At 40.8% G+C, this 14,494-nt stretch overlaps 1 protein-coding gene across 7 annotated transcripts in view; it reads right to left on the bottom strand.

The window, feature by feature from the left end:
* Nucleotides 1–14,494, bottom strand: part of ARHGEF10 (Rho guanine nucleotide exchange factor 10) — a 231,747-nt gene that overhangs the window by 33,006 nt on the left and 184,247 nt on the right. For all 7 annotated transcript variants that reach the window (XM_004707747.2, XM_045286716.1, XM_045286714.1 and 4 more), the window contains 2 exons: nt 14,046–14,203; nt 2,311–2,453 (listed from right to left, as the gene is read on the bottom strand). In XM_004707747.2, coding sequence (XP_004707804.2) covers nt 2,311–2,453; nt 14,046–14,203 — 301 coding nt within the window. The remainder of the gene's footprint in view (nt 1–2,310; nt 2,454–14,045; nt 14,204–14,494) is intronic.

Here is a 14,494-nt window from a genome sequence, read left to right as displayed (position 1 = left end):
AATGCATCTGATATGTAGCTCCGATACGTAGTGAAGCAGACAGAAGCGTGTACAGTATGAGCCAATCAGTGGCAGTAATGACAGAGCATGCGCTGTTATGCAAAAACCGCGATAGAGTGAAGCCGCGGAAGTCGAAGCGCGAAGTGGCAAGGGTTCACTGTACTCTATATAAATGTATTTACGCTGTACTGAAAATACGGAGGAAGGGGACTTACGGTACATTTGGTTCCAAACATAAGAATTTTCTCTGGGTCTTCAAGAATTCCAGGATATAAATTATTTAGGACATGTGGATATAACATTTTGATTATAATAATGTCACACTTTGGGAAAATTTTGTTAGTCCTGAATCACATATATATATATATGTATATATATATGTATATATATATAAATCAAATTAGAGTTTGGATATTAATTTATGACAAAAATAATGTATTGTTCTTGGAGAAATGTTTTAAAGAAAGGCTGTTATATGATTATTCCCCCTCTGTGAAGAAAGCAAATGTATTACCTTATAAATTAAAAAGTGATGTCCTGGATATTGTTATTTTATTCATAATTCATTCCATTGATATATAACAATCTCAATTGAAGTGCTCTTTGTTACATAAATTTCTTTAGTATTTTACCTACAAAATAACCTGAGAGATAAGACTGATTCTAAGTTTCTAAGTCAAATAATTGAGGCTCAGTTCATTGGTTTACCCATGATCATTCTGTAGTAACTAGCTGGGTAAGGATTTGAACCTTGCCTTCTAAATACATAATTAGGAAGATGCTGTTCTTGATGGTATGGAAAGGAAAAGAAAACATCAGAAGTTATTTACAGCATTGATAAAAAATATTCTGCATAATGCTGTCATTTATTAAATTTATTAACACTTTGCCCAAGGCATGATTGAACATTTCTTTCTCTAAGGGTGCATAAAACAATAAGTATCAGATGGATAAAAGTAGAACCAAAACCTTACTACAAAAAATATTGGGCAAAAGTAATTTAAAATACTTTTATCTTAAACTCTGAAGTTTTGAAAATGACAGTTAATTCCCCTCATTGTGAGGAGTCACATGTGACCAGATAGACAGTGTCTGTCCAGTGGACAGTCCTCTGCAGGCTCTTCAATGGGGAGGCTGAGCAGGCTACTAAAATAAGTAAAAGACCAACAAACAAAGAAACAAACAAAACCCCAAACCAACAAACTATCTGATGTCCAATAGAAAGAGCTTTTGACTTCCAGGTAAGAGACTATAATTCAATATGCAACTTTGTCCACACGTGTGTAACTTTGTGATCCTAACAAGAACTTAATCTCCTGAGCTGTCACTATCCTGATACACACCCTGAGTTCCTCCCAAGTCTAAGATTACACCAGTGTCCACTTAGTATTACTCTATTGTCATTCCATATCCTACAATTTAAAATGCTTGTTTGAATTTGATGCCTGTAGTCCAGGTCCACCACTCATCTGTCAGGTTGCGGTACTGCGGTGGTTTGTGCGCTGCTATGACACTGGTGTTTCAAATGTCAGCAGGGACCCCCAAAGTGAGCAGGTTGCAGTGGAGCTTCCAGCCTGAGAACAGACAGAGGGACTCAGCTACCCAGTTTGTAGGGAGAAGCTGCTGAAAACCTGAAGTGTAGCTTCGAAACACTGCCAGACACTGAAAGCCTAATGAATGGGAACAGAACATTATCAGAGATAATGCCGGAGGATGGACCCCTGGTCCTACATACTTTGGCTATACTGTCAAGAGAGACCAGTCCCAGCAGAAGGACCGCATGCTTGGTAAAATGGAGGGACAGCAAAAAAAGAGGAAGCACATCAAGAGATGGACTAGCACAGTGGCTTCAAGAATGGGCTCAAGCACAGGAACAACTGTGAGGATGGCGCAGGACCGGCAATGTTTCATTCTGTTGCACACAGGGTTGCTATGGGTTGGAACCAACTAGATGGCACCTAACAACAACATTCCACATACCGGGATGCACACACAGTTATAGAGACGTCCATGTGTTCACATATGTGCATGAATATGTATTTTAAATTTTCTGTTCACAGGTAAACATTGAACAAAAATTCCCATGGATGCATGATTAGAAAATGGTTACTTGAATGTTCTAGTGAATCTTTCTTTCTAAACAAAATGTAGACGTTTGATTTCAGCACATGGCTACAAGCAAGAGGCTGCCTGAGTTCTCAAGAACGCAGAGTCGCAGATCTGACTTTGACTTTCAGCGCTGGAAATGAATTGGAAGAATTTTTGATAAGGCAACTTTCCCACACTGTGTTGTCACTTAAAATAGCTTACCTCTATGGAAAGGGTCTCGATACTGATGATGAAAACTTGTCCCCCAGAAGCTGCCCAGAGTGAATCCTCCATCAGCAGTAGGCTTCTAACTGGAAGGATCCCTAATTGAATCACTTTCTGAGGTTCAGCATTCCAGGATCCATCTTAAAAGGAAATGTTTCTTTTAGTTATAGTCAATTAAAGTATCTAGGTTGGTCAGGGGCAAACGTAAAGGGTCTCAGATCACATTCATGAATAGACAATCAACAGATCACTTCCAATATTGGTGCATATGCTTCATTGTGAATGTGCTAGTGTTCTACGAATTAACACCATGTCAACAAGGCAAATTAGCATAGTAATGAAGCATAGTAATGAAGCACCATATAAATTATTATCACTAGGGACCAGGTTTTTAAAAAAATACTTTTATTGGGGGCTCTTAGATCTCTTACCACAATCCATATATTCATCCATTGTGTCAAGCACATTTGCACATATGCCGCCCTCATCATTTTCAAAGCATTCTCTTCCCACTTAAGCCCGATATCAGCTCTCCATTTCTTCTCCCTCCCCCCTCCCAAGCCCTTGATAAGTTATATAATTTCCATATCTATCAACGTCCTCCATCGCCCCTAACCCATTTTTCCATTATTCGTCCCCCAGGGAAGGGGTTCTGGATTGATCCTTGTTATTGATTCTCCCATTCTTCCCAACCCCCATGCCCCCACCTTCCCCTAATCCTCCTGGTATTTCTATTCTCATTGTTGGCCCTGAGGGAATCCTGGATTCCCTGTGTTGTGGGTTCTTATCTGTAGCAGTGTGCATGCTCTGCTCTGTAAGGTAGAATTGAGGTCATGATCGTGGGGTGAAGGAAGCACCAAAGAACTAGAGAAAAATTGTGTGTTTTGTTGGTGCTATACTGCACCCTGACTGGCTCATCTCTTCCCCATAACCCCACTGTGAGGGGATGTCCAATTGTCTACAGATGGGCCTTGGGTCTCCACTTCATTCACCTTGGGTATGGTTTTGTTCTGGGTCTTAAATGCCTGATACCTGATCCCATTGACACCTCACGATCACACCCCCCAGTGTGCTTCTTCCATGTGGGCTTTGTTGCTTCTCAGCTAGATGGCTGCTTGTTTATCTTCTAGCCTTTAAGACCCCAGACACTGTATCTTTTGATAGCCAGGCACCATCAGCTTTATTTACCACAATTGCTTATGCACCCATTTTGTCTTCAGTGATTGTGTCAGGAAGGTGAGCATCATAGAATGTCGGATTGCTAGAACAAAGTATTCTTGTGTTAAGGGAGTACTTGAGTCGAGGCACAATAAGGGAGCAGGTTTGATGCCAGTTCAATCACTTAATATGTGTCCTGGTCAAATTCCTTAGCATAATTTTCAGTTTCCTTATGGGTTAAAAATGGGCATGCTACTACCACCAGCCTCCAAGGTTATGAGAATTATGAGAAAATGTTTGTAAAAAGCTAAGCATGGTACCTAGCCCACAGGTGCCCAGTAGATAACATTGTTTGTAATAACATATGATTTATAATATATAAATGAATTCATAGAATTATATTATGAAGCATAATATGATTCACTTATAATAAATAAACTGGATCCATATAATTGGGCAAATGCCCAAAATAATTGGGCAAATGTTTAAATTCTCTCATTTTGTTCTTCTATGGTAATATATCCCTTGATCCATACTATATTACAAGAAAACAAGATGATGTAGTAATCTTCACTGAAAATATACACTAAAAACAATCAAAACCAAGGAAAAAGGAATGTCTGCTTTTGGATGAACTTTCTCTCTCTTCTGGGCAGCATTGCTATTTTAGGTCCCTTTTAATTAATTCTGACTCATGTCAACCCTGTGGACAGCGAGGAGACCTGCCAGTGTAGTTTTCAGAGCTGTAAGCGTACAGAAGCAGATCACCAGGCCGGTCTTGTGAGGCACCTCTGGGTGGGCTCAAACCACTAACCTTTGGGCTAGTAGTCAAATACTTATCCATTTGCACTACCAAGGAAATCCTCTTATAGCAAAGGAAGTGATCAAATTTTTTGGTTTGACATTTTTTTTAAAGAGCTACTGATAAGATTTATCAGGATTCATATTAAAAGTCTGAGTCCATAGACATCCTGGGCTTCAATGAAAAAATTATTCAAAGTAAGAGTTAATGCATTTCAAAAAGTAACAGATTGATATAATTAGTTTATGTATAATTAAAACAAACTCTTCAATTATCAAACCAAACATCAATTAGCCCACGATGCTCTAAATTACTAATCCCCTAGCACCTTTCACCTCCTAATCAAATAGAAATACTTAGGTATTCAAGGAAGAGAACAGGTCTACCTTTACTTCTAATAGAACTGTTCTGTATTTAGAGCACTGAATCCTTTAATAAAAAAACAGCTTACGAATAACTGTTTTAAGCTCAGGCATACTAAAAGGCAAGGATGCAAGTTTTCAATTTCATGGCACACTTTTATAATACTATTCAATTTTAACGGAGGTTGTTATACTGTAATTAGGCTAAAGAATGACGTAGTACAATTGTTAGCCACAAATGACATTGCCCTGCCTTCCACTGATAATTGGGACCTATGTAACATTACATAGTTAAGCGCACATCATCTAATTTGGTAGTCACAATAACCTCTAAAGCACCGTAATCTCCATTTTATGAGAGGAATAAAGGGGATACGAAATATTATTTTCTCCAAGGTTCACAGTGTTCATAAGTGTAGGGTGTGGCAAGAAAATCTAGGTTTTTCTGACTCCTGGTTCACAATCCTCCCTGTAACGTGTAGTCTCAGGATCCTTGGAGCATTGTCTCGTATCCCATTGCCAGCACCGGCAGGCTGATATTGCATATAACTTTGACTCAAGAACTCAAGGAGGGAAAAATAAAACAAAACAAAACAAACACCAATGGGATGACCTACTTCAGAGATTTTCTTTTGGTTATGGGTGAACTCTTAACTGAACTTTGTTTTCTTAAGATATGCCCTGCTGGCTTAGTGGGTCATACTTTGGGGCTGTGATCTGAAAGGCCAGCAGTTCAAAATCACCAGATGCCCCTTGGGAGGAAAATGAGGCTTTCTACTCATCTAAAGATGTACAGCCTCAGAAATCCACAGGGGCAGCTCTCCTCGGTCCTATAGGACCGAGTCTGTTGCTATGAGTCTGAATCTACTCAGTAGCAGTGAGGTTTCTTTAAAGCTCTTCTTTCCACATACACTGAGCTTGTACTCTCATCTCAGAACCTTCCAAGATGGGGCAAAGAGTGCAGCATAAGACATGAAAACATGAACGACTGTGCATTTGAGACAACGGATTGCCCCTCTCAGGACAGCGTCTCCTTAGGTATGTTAGCTCCAGACCACAGTTCCAAAAAAGGCTGTCCACACCATAGCCAGCTTCAAGTTGTAGTTGCTTTCAATTGCACATGCTAATAAAAATGTGAAACAACATTGAAAAATCTAGAGGTTTTCTACAGAATTTCCATTTCATTCTTCCCTTAAAAAAAAAAAAAAAGTCCCAACCGCTGAAGACAAAGCAGGTGAATAAGCAAATGTGGTGAAGAAAGCTGATGGTGCCTGGCTATCAAAAGATATAGCATCTGGGATCTTAAGAGCTTGAAGGTAAACAAGCGGCCATCTAGCTCAGAAGCAACAAAGCCCACATGGAAGAACATATCAGCCTATGTGATCACGAGGTGTTGAACGGATCACTGAAGACAAATGGGTGCATAAGCAAATGTGGCGAAGAAAGCTGATGGTGCCTGGCTATCAAAAAGTATAGCGTCTGGGGTCTTAAAGGCTTGAAGGTAATCAAGCGGCCATCAAGCTCAGAAGCAACAAAGCCCACATGGAAGAAGCACACCAGCCTATGCAAGGTGTCAAAGGGATCAGATATAAAAGGCATCATCAGAACAAAAAAATCTTACCAGAGTGAATGATGGGGGCAGTGCGGAGTAGAGACCCAAAGCCCATTAGTAGGCCACTGGAGATCCCCTTACAGAGGGGTCTCGGGGAGGAGACGAGTCAGTCAGGGTGCGACGTAGCAAAGATAAAAAATACAACTTTTCTCTAGTTCCTAAATGTTTCCTCCCCACTCCCACTATCATGACTTGAATTCTACCTTGCAAGCAGAGGATGTACACAGGTACAGATAGGAACTGGAAATACAGGGAATCCATGGAGGATGATCCCTACAGGACCAGTGGTGTGAGTGGCGATACTGGGAGAGTAGAGGAAGAGTGGGTAGGAAAGAGGGAACCGATTACAAGGAACTATATGTGACCTCCTCCCTGGGGGACGGACAACCGAAAAGTGGGTGAAGGGAGACGTTGGACAGGGCAAGATATGACAAAATAATAATTTATGAATTATCAAGGGCTCATGAGGGAGGGGGGAGTGTGGAGGGAGGGGAAAATGAGGACCTAATGCTGGGGGCTTAAGTGGAGAGGAAATGTTTTGAAAATGATGAGGGCAATGAATACAAATGCGCTTTACACAATTGATGTATGTATGGATTGTGATAAGAGTTCTATGAGCCCCTAATAAAATGATTAAAAAAAAAAAGTCCAAGGCTTGGCATCAAGGCGTGGGGCTGAGAAGCAGCTTTGCTCTCTGCAATCATGGGAGGCGTCCAGAGGGACCAGTCCTCCCACTGGCAATGACACTATGTTACTGACAATTGTCCTTTTCGCTGTTTTACCTGATGTGTCTGCCCACAGAAGGTCAGTCAGGAAGAAACGTAAAACCACATCTACCAATTCTTTCTTAGGTCCACAGAGAAAGCAAAACCACGGTTACGGATGACACAAGAATTCATCACTACATAGCACGGTGTACAGAGACAGCAAGGCTGGCAGAGAGGATGGGTGACGACCTTAATGTCCCGAGAATCACGACAGAAGTCAGCTAGGCACTCAAGGAGCCTTTCAGAAGGTCACCACGTGCTAAACTCAAACAAGGACACGACATAAATAGAAAGGCTGTGTGCACTGAAAGTGCACAGAAAATAGGAAAATGTCAAGACTATATGCAAATCTTTACAAATGTGCTTTCCTCTAAGAAGCTTAATAAAAGGAAAAAGACAAATTACTAAAAATACAAGATATAAATGACTTTTTACATATTGCAGGGATTTCTTTACACAAAGGAAGTATATTCTCATTAACTAATAAGGAAAACTTCAATGACATGATGAACAGTGATCTAAATTAGGAAAACTGCATCAAGAAAAGTGGGAAAATTAAAACGAAATCCACATACATACAGAAATGGAAATATATATGTATATATAAAACTTTAGAAACTTGCTAGACCAGGCTGGATCATGATAATTATAATTAATAATAATTCCCATGAAATTAATCTCGATCATTGGACTAGGAAAAACAACATAAGCTAATAAAGTAGTAACACTAAACCCTAAAAAACAAAACAGCAATTTCAGTGATAAATATTCACATAAATGTGCATTTAATTATAAATACAAATGAAATCCAGAACCACGGAGAAACAAAGTGTTCTTGAGCCAGAGTAATCATTCTATGATGTAAACTTTGGTCCTCGGTGTTAAACCCATTAACCGCTCCCCATTCCTTTTGAGATAAACAACATTACCATTGGCTTCTATTTAGATCCAGCATTCTAGACTCCAAGAAGGTATACCCCTCACTTCCTGGGAACTTGTTTAATTGTTCTTCCCTAGGGACTTTCACACATATTGTCCAGAATCACTTCTACCAAGTTCTCCTAGTTAACATGTGAGCATTCTTCCAAAAAAAAATCTTTTGAACCCCAATCCTCAATAGGTGTTCTTTCCTTCCAAGTGACTTCCTTCCGCCCTAATTTCCCTTGTCTTCATATTCACGAAGTTGCATTTTTATGGTCTATTTCCTTGTATATTCTTATGTTAGGGACCTGGAGCGATTTCCCTTTCAATGGAAGGAGATCAAACACAAGGCGGCCCACCTATTGGCTCCTTGAGGTAGGTTGGTCCTTTGTGTGTAGTTCCTGAGCTGGCTGGTTAGTCCTCCCCTTGGCGTTTGGGCTTTTCTTGCTGCTCCCGGGTTGGCTAGTCTCAGTCTCTGGGTACATCCTACTTTGCACTGCTAGGAAACATGAAACCACAGCCTGCACAAGTCATGGGGGCAATCTGGCTTTACAGTTACTGATTATGAGAAGTAAGGGTCGCACAATGTGTGACCACAGACAAATAGGCGAGGTCACCTCTGAATTAAGTGTCTCAACGCGGTGAGACAGAGCTCACCATCCTTGTTTCCAAGGAGCACGCTGGCTGTGCTGCTTCCAAAACAGATTGATTCTTTTAGAAATTCATGGTACACGCGCAGTTAATATTATTTGCCAATACAGTAATTCAAAGGCATCAATTCTTCTTGTCTTCCTCATTCACTGCCCAGCTTTCACATATATATGAAAAGAATTTAAAATAGGACTTGGGTCGAGACACCCTATTCTTCAAATTGTCATCTTTGCTTTTTAATAGTATAAAGAGATCTTCTGAAAAAGGTTTGCTGGCTGCACTAGGTCGCTTGAATTCTTGACTATTGCTTCCATGTCTGTTGACTGTGGATCCATGTAAAATGAAATCCAAGAAAATTTCAATATTCTCTCCATTTATCATGATGTCTGTGGATCCAGTTATGAAGATTTAAGTTTTCATTACACTGAGATCTAACCCACACCGAAGGCTATAGTCTGACCTTCATCAGAGTGCTTTAAGTTCTCCTCATGCTCGGCAAGCAAGGTTGTGTCATATCGCAGGTTATTAACGATTCCTTCAGGTCTAAACCTATGGTCTTCATACCATCCAGCTTCTCAGATTACCTGGTCAGCATACAGATTCAATGTGTTGTACAGTGAAAGCACACAATACTGATGTACACCTGCGCAGATTGCAACCATCCCCTTGTTCCATCTGAATGGCTCCCTCTCCATCTCTGTACACACTCCTTATGAGCATAGGTAAATGTCCAGGAATTCCCATCCTTCTCAAGGCTATCTATAATTGATTGGAGTCCACACCACTGAATACCACCTTTGCATAGTTAATTAAATACAAGTAAACATTTGTTTTCCTATGAGTACATTTTTATTTGATTTTAAGACATTTATTGATATGTAATTCATGTATCCTACAATGTAATAGTTTAAAAATATTAAATAGAGTTGTTTAATCATCACCACAATCAATTTTAAAACCTTTTGTTTTTTCCTGTACTTGTCTTTATTAGTGGTTTATTGGTATGGGGTTTTTTTTTTGGTATCATGTTTGCCTTTTATTATTATTTTTAATTAAATATTTCTATTGGGGGCTCTTACATCTCTTACCACATTCCATACATTCATCCATTGTGTCAAGCACATTTGTACATATGCTGCCTCATAATTTTCAAAGCATTTTCTTTCTACTTGAGCCCTTGATAACAGCTCTGATATAGTTAATGTTTATTGTGCCAACCTGGCTGATAAACATGTGGGGTTAATTGAAGGGTGGAGAGATAAATGGCTCAGTGAGCCTCGCCTTCCTAGTTCTTGGATCTCTTGCTTTGTGATGGTCGGACCAGGGTGCAGCTGCCAGTTCCCTGATTCAGCTGGCAAGGCTCACTTCCTTCAAGATATCCCTGAGGAGAAGCCACGTGGACCTACCCTGATGCAGCCCTGGATGCTGGAGCAGCCATGTGGAGACCCCTGCCAGTGCTGAGATGCTTACATGTTCACTGATTCGGCTTTCCTCCTGAAGTTGGCATCATTGTGTGTGTTTTGTGAGATAGAGGAGGACTTTGTGGATTGGTGTCAGACATATGGGCTCATGGTGGAATTGTGGCCTTGGGCAGCACTGGGTTGGGATGCTTACCTGATGTGCACTTAACCTTTATATAAAACTCTCTCTTATACATATGAGTTTCTGTGGATTTGTTTCTCTCACAAGCTCCTCATTTTCCCCCTCCCTCCCTCATGAACCCTTGATAAGTTATAGATTATTATTTTCAAATCTTACATCATCCTCTGTTGCCCTTCACCCACTTTTGCTGTTGTTCGTCCCCCTGGGAGGGGGTTATATATTCATCCTTGTGATTGATTCTCCCTTTCTTCCCCCACCTTCCCTTTATCCTCCTGGTATCTCTATTCCCATTGTTGGCTCTGAGAGGTTTATCTATTCTGGATTCCCTGTGTTGTGGGCTCTTATCTGTAGCAGGGTGCATGTTCTGGTCAACTCAGATTTGTAAGGTAGAATTGAGGTCATGATAGTTGGGGGGGAAGGAAGCGCTAAAGAACTAGAGGAACGTTGTGTATTTCATCAGTGCTACACCGCACCCTGACTGGTTTTTCTCTTCCTTGTGACCCTTCTGTACAAGTAAACATTTTTGTCTTATCCTCTGCTTTCAGATAAGATCTATCTGGTATCAGCATCCCTTATTGCATGTCCCCTCCTGAATCTGATTTGAATTCTGGTAGTTCCTGGATGTGCTGCTACAACGATAACTGGGTTTTCATGGACAACATTTTACTTGTGTGAGATATTAGTATTGTTTGGTTGATAATTTACACTTTCTTTTTGATGATCTATCTTTGGAATAGGTAATAAGATGGACCTCTTCCAGTCAGTTGGCCAGGCAGCTGTCTTCCAATGTTCTTGGCATAAACTAGTGAGTATTTCTAGTACTTCATCAGCTTGTTGAGACATTTTAATTTGTAATCTGATAATTCCTGGAGCCTTTTTTTCCAGAGAATCTCTTCATACTTCTCAACATATGGAGTACATATATGCACTAGTGATCAAAATCATATGCTCTCAGGATTATAAATTAAGACAGATTAGGAAGGGGAACCTGGTAATCCACTTCTGAAAGTATGGGCTCCTGACAACGCCCTGCTGTGCAGCATAACCTTGTGTGACCTGACATTGCCAGACGAGTACTCGCGAGGGAAGGCACTCAAACTCGGACCGGGGAAGGGAGGCCTCCTGAAAGTAGAGTCCACCTCATTGATGTCGGGCAGGAAAGCTTCGGGGACTTTCACTTGTGGATGGGGCACAACTCAAAATGCTAGGAAACAGCTGGTGACATACATAAAATTGGAACATGAAATGTCTGAAGTATGAACCAAGGAAAATAGCAAGTTGTCCCAAACGCAATGAATTACATTAAGATAGTTCCTCTCGGTCTTAGTGCACTGAATGGACTGCTAACGACCACTGGGAAGCGGGCAGTGATGAGCAGCATTGCATGCATTGGGAAACAAGCTCTATCCTGAGGGACACCTGACGGTGAAAGGATATACTAGTCATAGTCATATAAGAAAGGACAGATACCCAACTTTATGCACCAGCTCTCCCACGCCACCATTGTATACATTAAGATCTTATGCCGAAGATGATGAAACGGAAAATGTTTACTTCTACAGAGTGAAGCTGATCTAACATGCCATCGAGATGCACTGATAATTTCTGGTGGTTGGAATGTTAACGTGGGAAACAAAGAAGGATCGGCAGTTGGAAAATATGGCCTGGTAGATAGAAATAAAGGCAGGGATTTCATGATAGAATTCTACTAGGCCAGTGACTTACTTGTCACCAATACCTATTCTCCACAATATACATAATGACTATATATGTGAACTTTGCCAAAATACACAGGGTTCAAATCAATTAAGCCTGTGGGAAGGGCATATGAAGAAGGTCAATATCATCAGCCAAAAAGAGGTCAGGAACTGACTGCTCATCAGATGATCACTTGTTATATGGAAGTTCAAACTGAAGCTGAACAAAATTTAAAAAACTAGTCCACAAAAGCCTAATTATGGTCTTGAGTATATCCCACTTGAATTTAGACATCATCTCATGAGTAGTTTTGATGCACTGAGCATTAACGAGCTAAGACCAACCTCACTGTAGAACGACACGTGGTTATCGCACATGAAAAAACCTTACGGTTGTTAAACAGACAGGAAAGGGAGAAAAGACCAAAGTGGATGTTAGAAGAGATTCTGAAATGTGCTCCAGAACGCAGAGAAGGTAAAGTGAAACGGAGAGATGATGAAGGGCTGAGCAGAAGTTAGAAAGGCCTGGCGTTTGAAAGCTGAAGGGGAATAGCAGGCTCAGCGTTTCTCAAGCTGAAAGAACTGAAGGAAAAAGTCAAGCTGAAAAGCTGAAGGATTCTATGGGCAAAATATGAATTGATCCAGGAAGCATCAAAAACAGAATCACTGGGCCAAAGAGAACTGGTTGATGTTTAACCCTTTAAGGAGGTAGCATGTGATCAAGAACTGATAGCACTGAGGGTTGATGAGGACACATAAGTGGAAACATGGGACCAGAACATGAGGTTTCAGCGATGGAGACATAAGAAGCATCCGCAGAGAATTCAAATCATGAGGGGCACACCCAGGATGGATCAAAAGAAAACGGACCAGCAAAGAAAGACAGGTCTGACAGGTCAAAACAGAAAATGGAAGGAAACTGTCACAAGAGGAAAAGCCAGGGGTCAACCCGGTCTGGCGGCCAGAGGGCTCAGATGGCTAAAGAGAAAGATGCAAAAAGTATTAAGGTAAGTAGCTAAATAATTAAGTAGCCACTCCACAATCACTTGCTATTTATAAAAAACAGGAACCCATAAAAGATGCAAAGCTCCCACAAATAATAGACATGCTTTAGAACCGTGGTTTCAGAAAGTTGTTGTAAGGATTAACGGGGGTAAAATATAGAACTGTTCTATATTTTATATTCCACACTGTTCTTAGTGTGGAACAGGAAGTTAAACTTGCAGATATGAGCAGCTTCTAGCACTAGAAACTCACTGCCACTGAGTTGACTGCAACACACACCCACCTGTAGGGCAGAGTTGACGCCCCTCTGCAGCTGCGAGCCTGTCATCTGCATGGAAACAGAACACATCTTTCTCCTGCAGAACAGCTGCCAGCTTTCAAGCCCTGGCCTGCAGGTTAGTAGCCAAGCGCTGAATCACAGTGGCATCAGGACTCCTGAAAGCCTGTTAGCATTTGCAGTTACAAACATAAGCAGAAGGAGGAGTCCTGGTAGCTTCGTGGGTTACTACGTTTACAGAAGATTTAACCCTAGGGAGCAGTTCTATTGTCCTATATGGTGGTTTCTATGACTTGGAATCGACTCAATGGTGGGAGGTAGGCAGCAGAAAGCGGTGGAGAAAAGGAAGAAGGTAGAGAAAGAGAGGGTAACTGTAGATGTCAGGTGCCTGAGGTATGAAGTGACAGTTCAGACCAGGTGGAAGGCGTTCTTTGGTAAAGAGAGAATGGGCTGGTGAAGACAGGTCAAAGCAGTAACACCTGGAGGTGAAGAGAATGGAGCCTGCGAGATGCGGGAGCCTCTAGGACAAGGCTGCCACCTTCTCCATCAAAAGAAGAGCAATGCTTACAGGCTCGAGTCAGGGCAGGGAGGGTGTGATGACCGCCAACTGAAGGGGAAGACGTGCATTCACAATTATCCTCTGCAATATGGTAAGAAGCCAGCCAGCAGTTTGACTTTTGAAACACTTCATTATGTGTTCGACAAACAGCATCTTATTATTTTCACATCCATGTCTTGGGAGTGAGAGAGGTAGTTATATGCTAGCTCCAAAAAGGGAGTGAGGTCAGGGATGTGAAACACGTGACAGCGTAGAACCCAACAGAAAATCGGTAATACAGCTGATATGTAGACACCCCAATATAATGTGAGTTAGTTACCTTCGGCTTTTGTATAGATGGCAACAGTCCCATTGACCAGGCCAGCATACAGATTCTGCGACGTACAGGCTAAGCTCATGACTGTAGACTTCTCAGGAGTGAAAAAGTGCTGAAGTCTCACTTTCTTTGAGCCTTGACTGCTTTTATAAATGGAAATGCTTTAAGACAAAAGTAAAAACTAATAAATATATTTGTTTGCAATGAAGAGAATCAGGGTATCCATTAAATTTATTTATTTTATATTAATTCCTCCTTATTAAAATGGTTATTACTATGACTTCATTCTTTTGTTTTAAAAAAGAAATTTAGAAGAGAAATTATGGGTGATAGAAAATTAGTTCTTCCTATTATTTGCCTTGGAAAGTTACATCAGGAAAATAATTTTAATTTTCCTTTTACATGTATCCATGTTTAATATAAGTATAGAAGAGAATATGGTACTGCTTTAT

This window comes from Echinops telfairi, unplaced genomic scaffold (assembly GCF_000313985.2).
Source record: "Echinops telfairi isolate 266 unplaced genomic scaffold, ASM31398v2 ScPeMD7_9;HRSCAF=40, whole genome shotgun sequence".
Taxonomy (NCBI): Eukaryota; Metazoa; Chordata; class Mammalia; order Afrosoricida; family Tenrecidae; genus Echinops; species Echinops telfairi.
The sequence above is the reverse complement of the archived record's forward strand: the minus strand, read 5'-3'. Positions and strand labels throughout refer to the sequence as shown.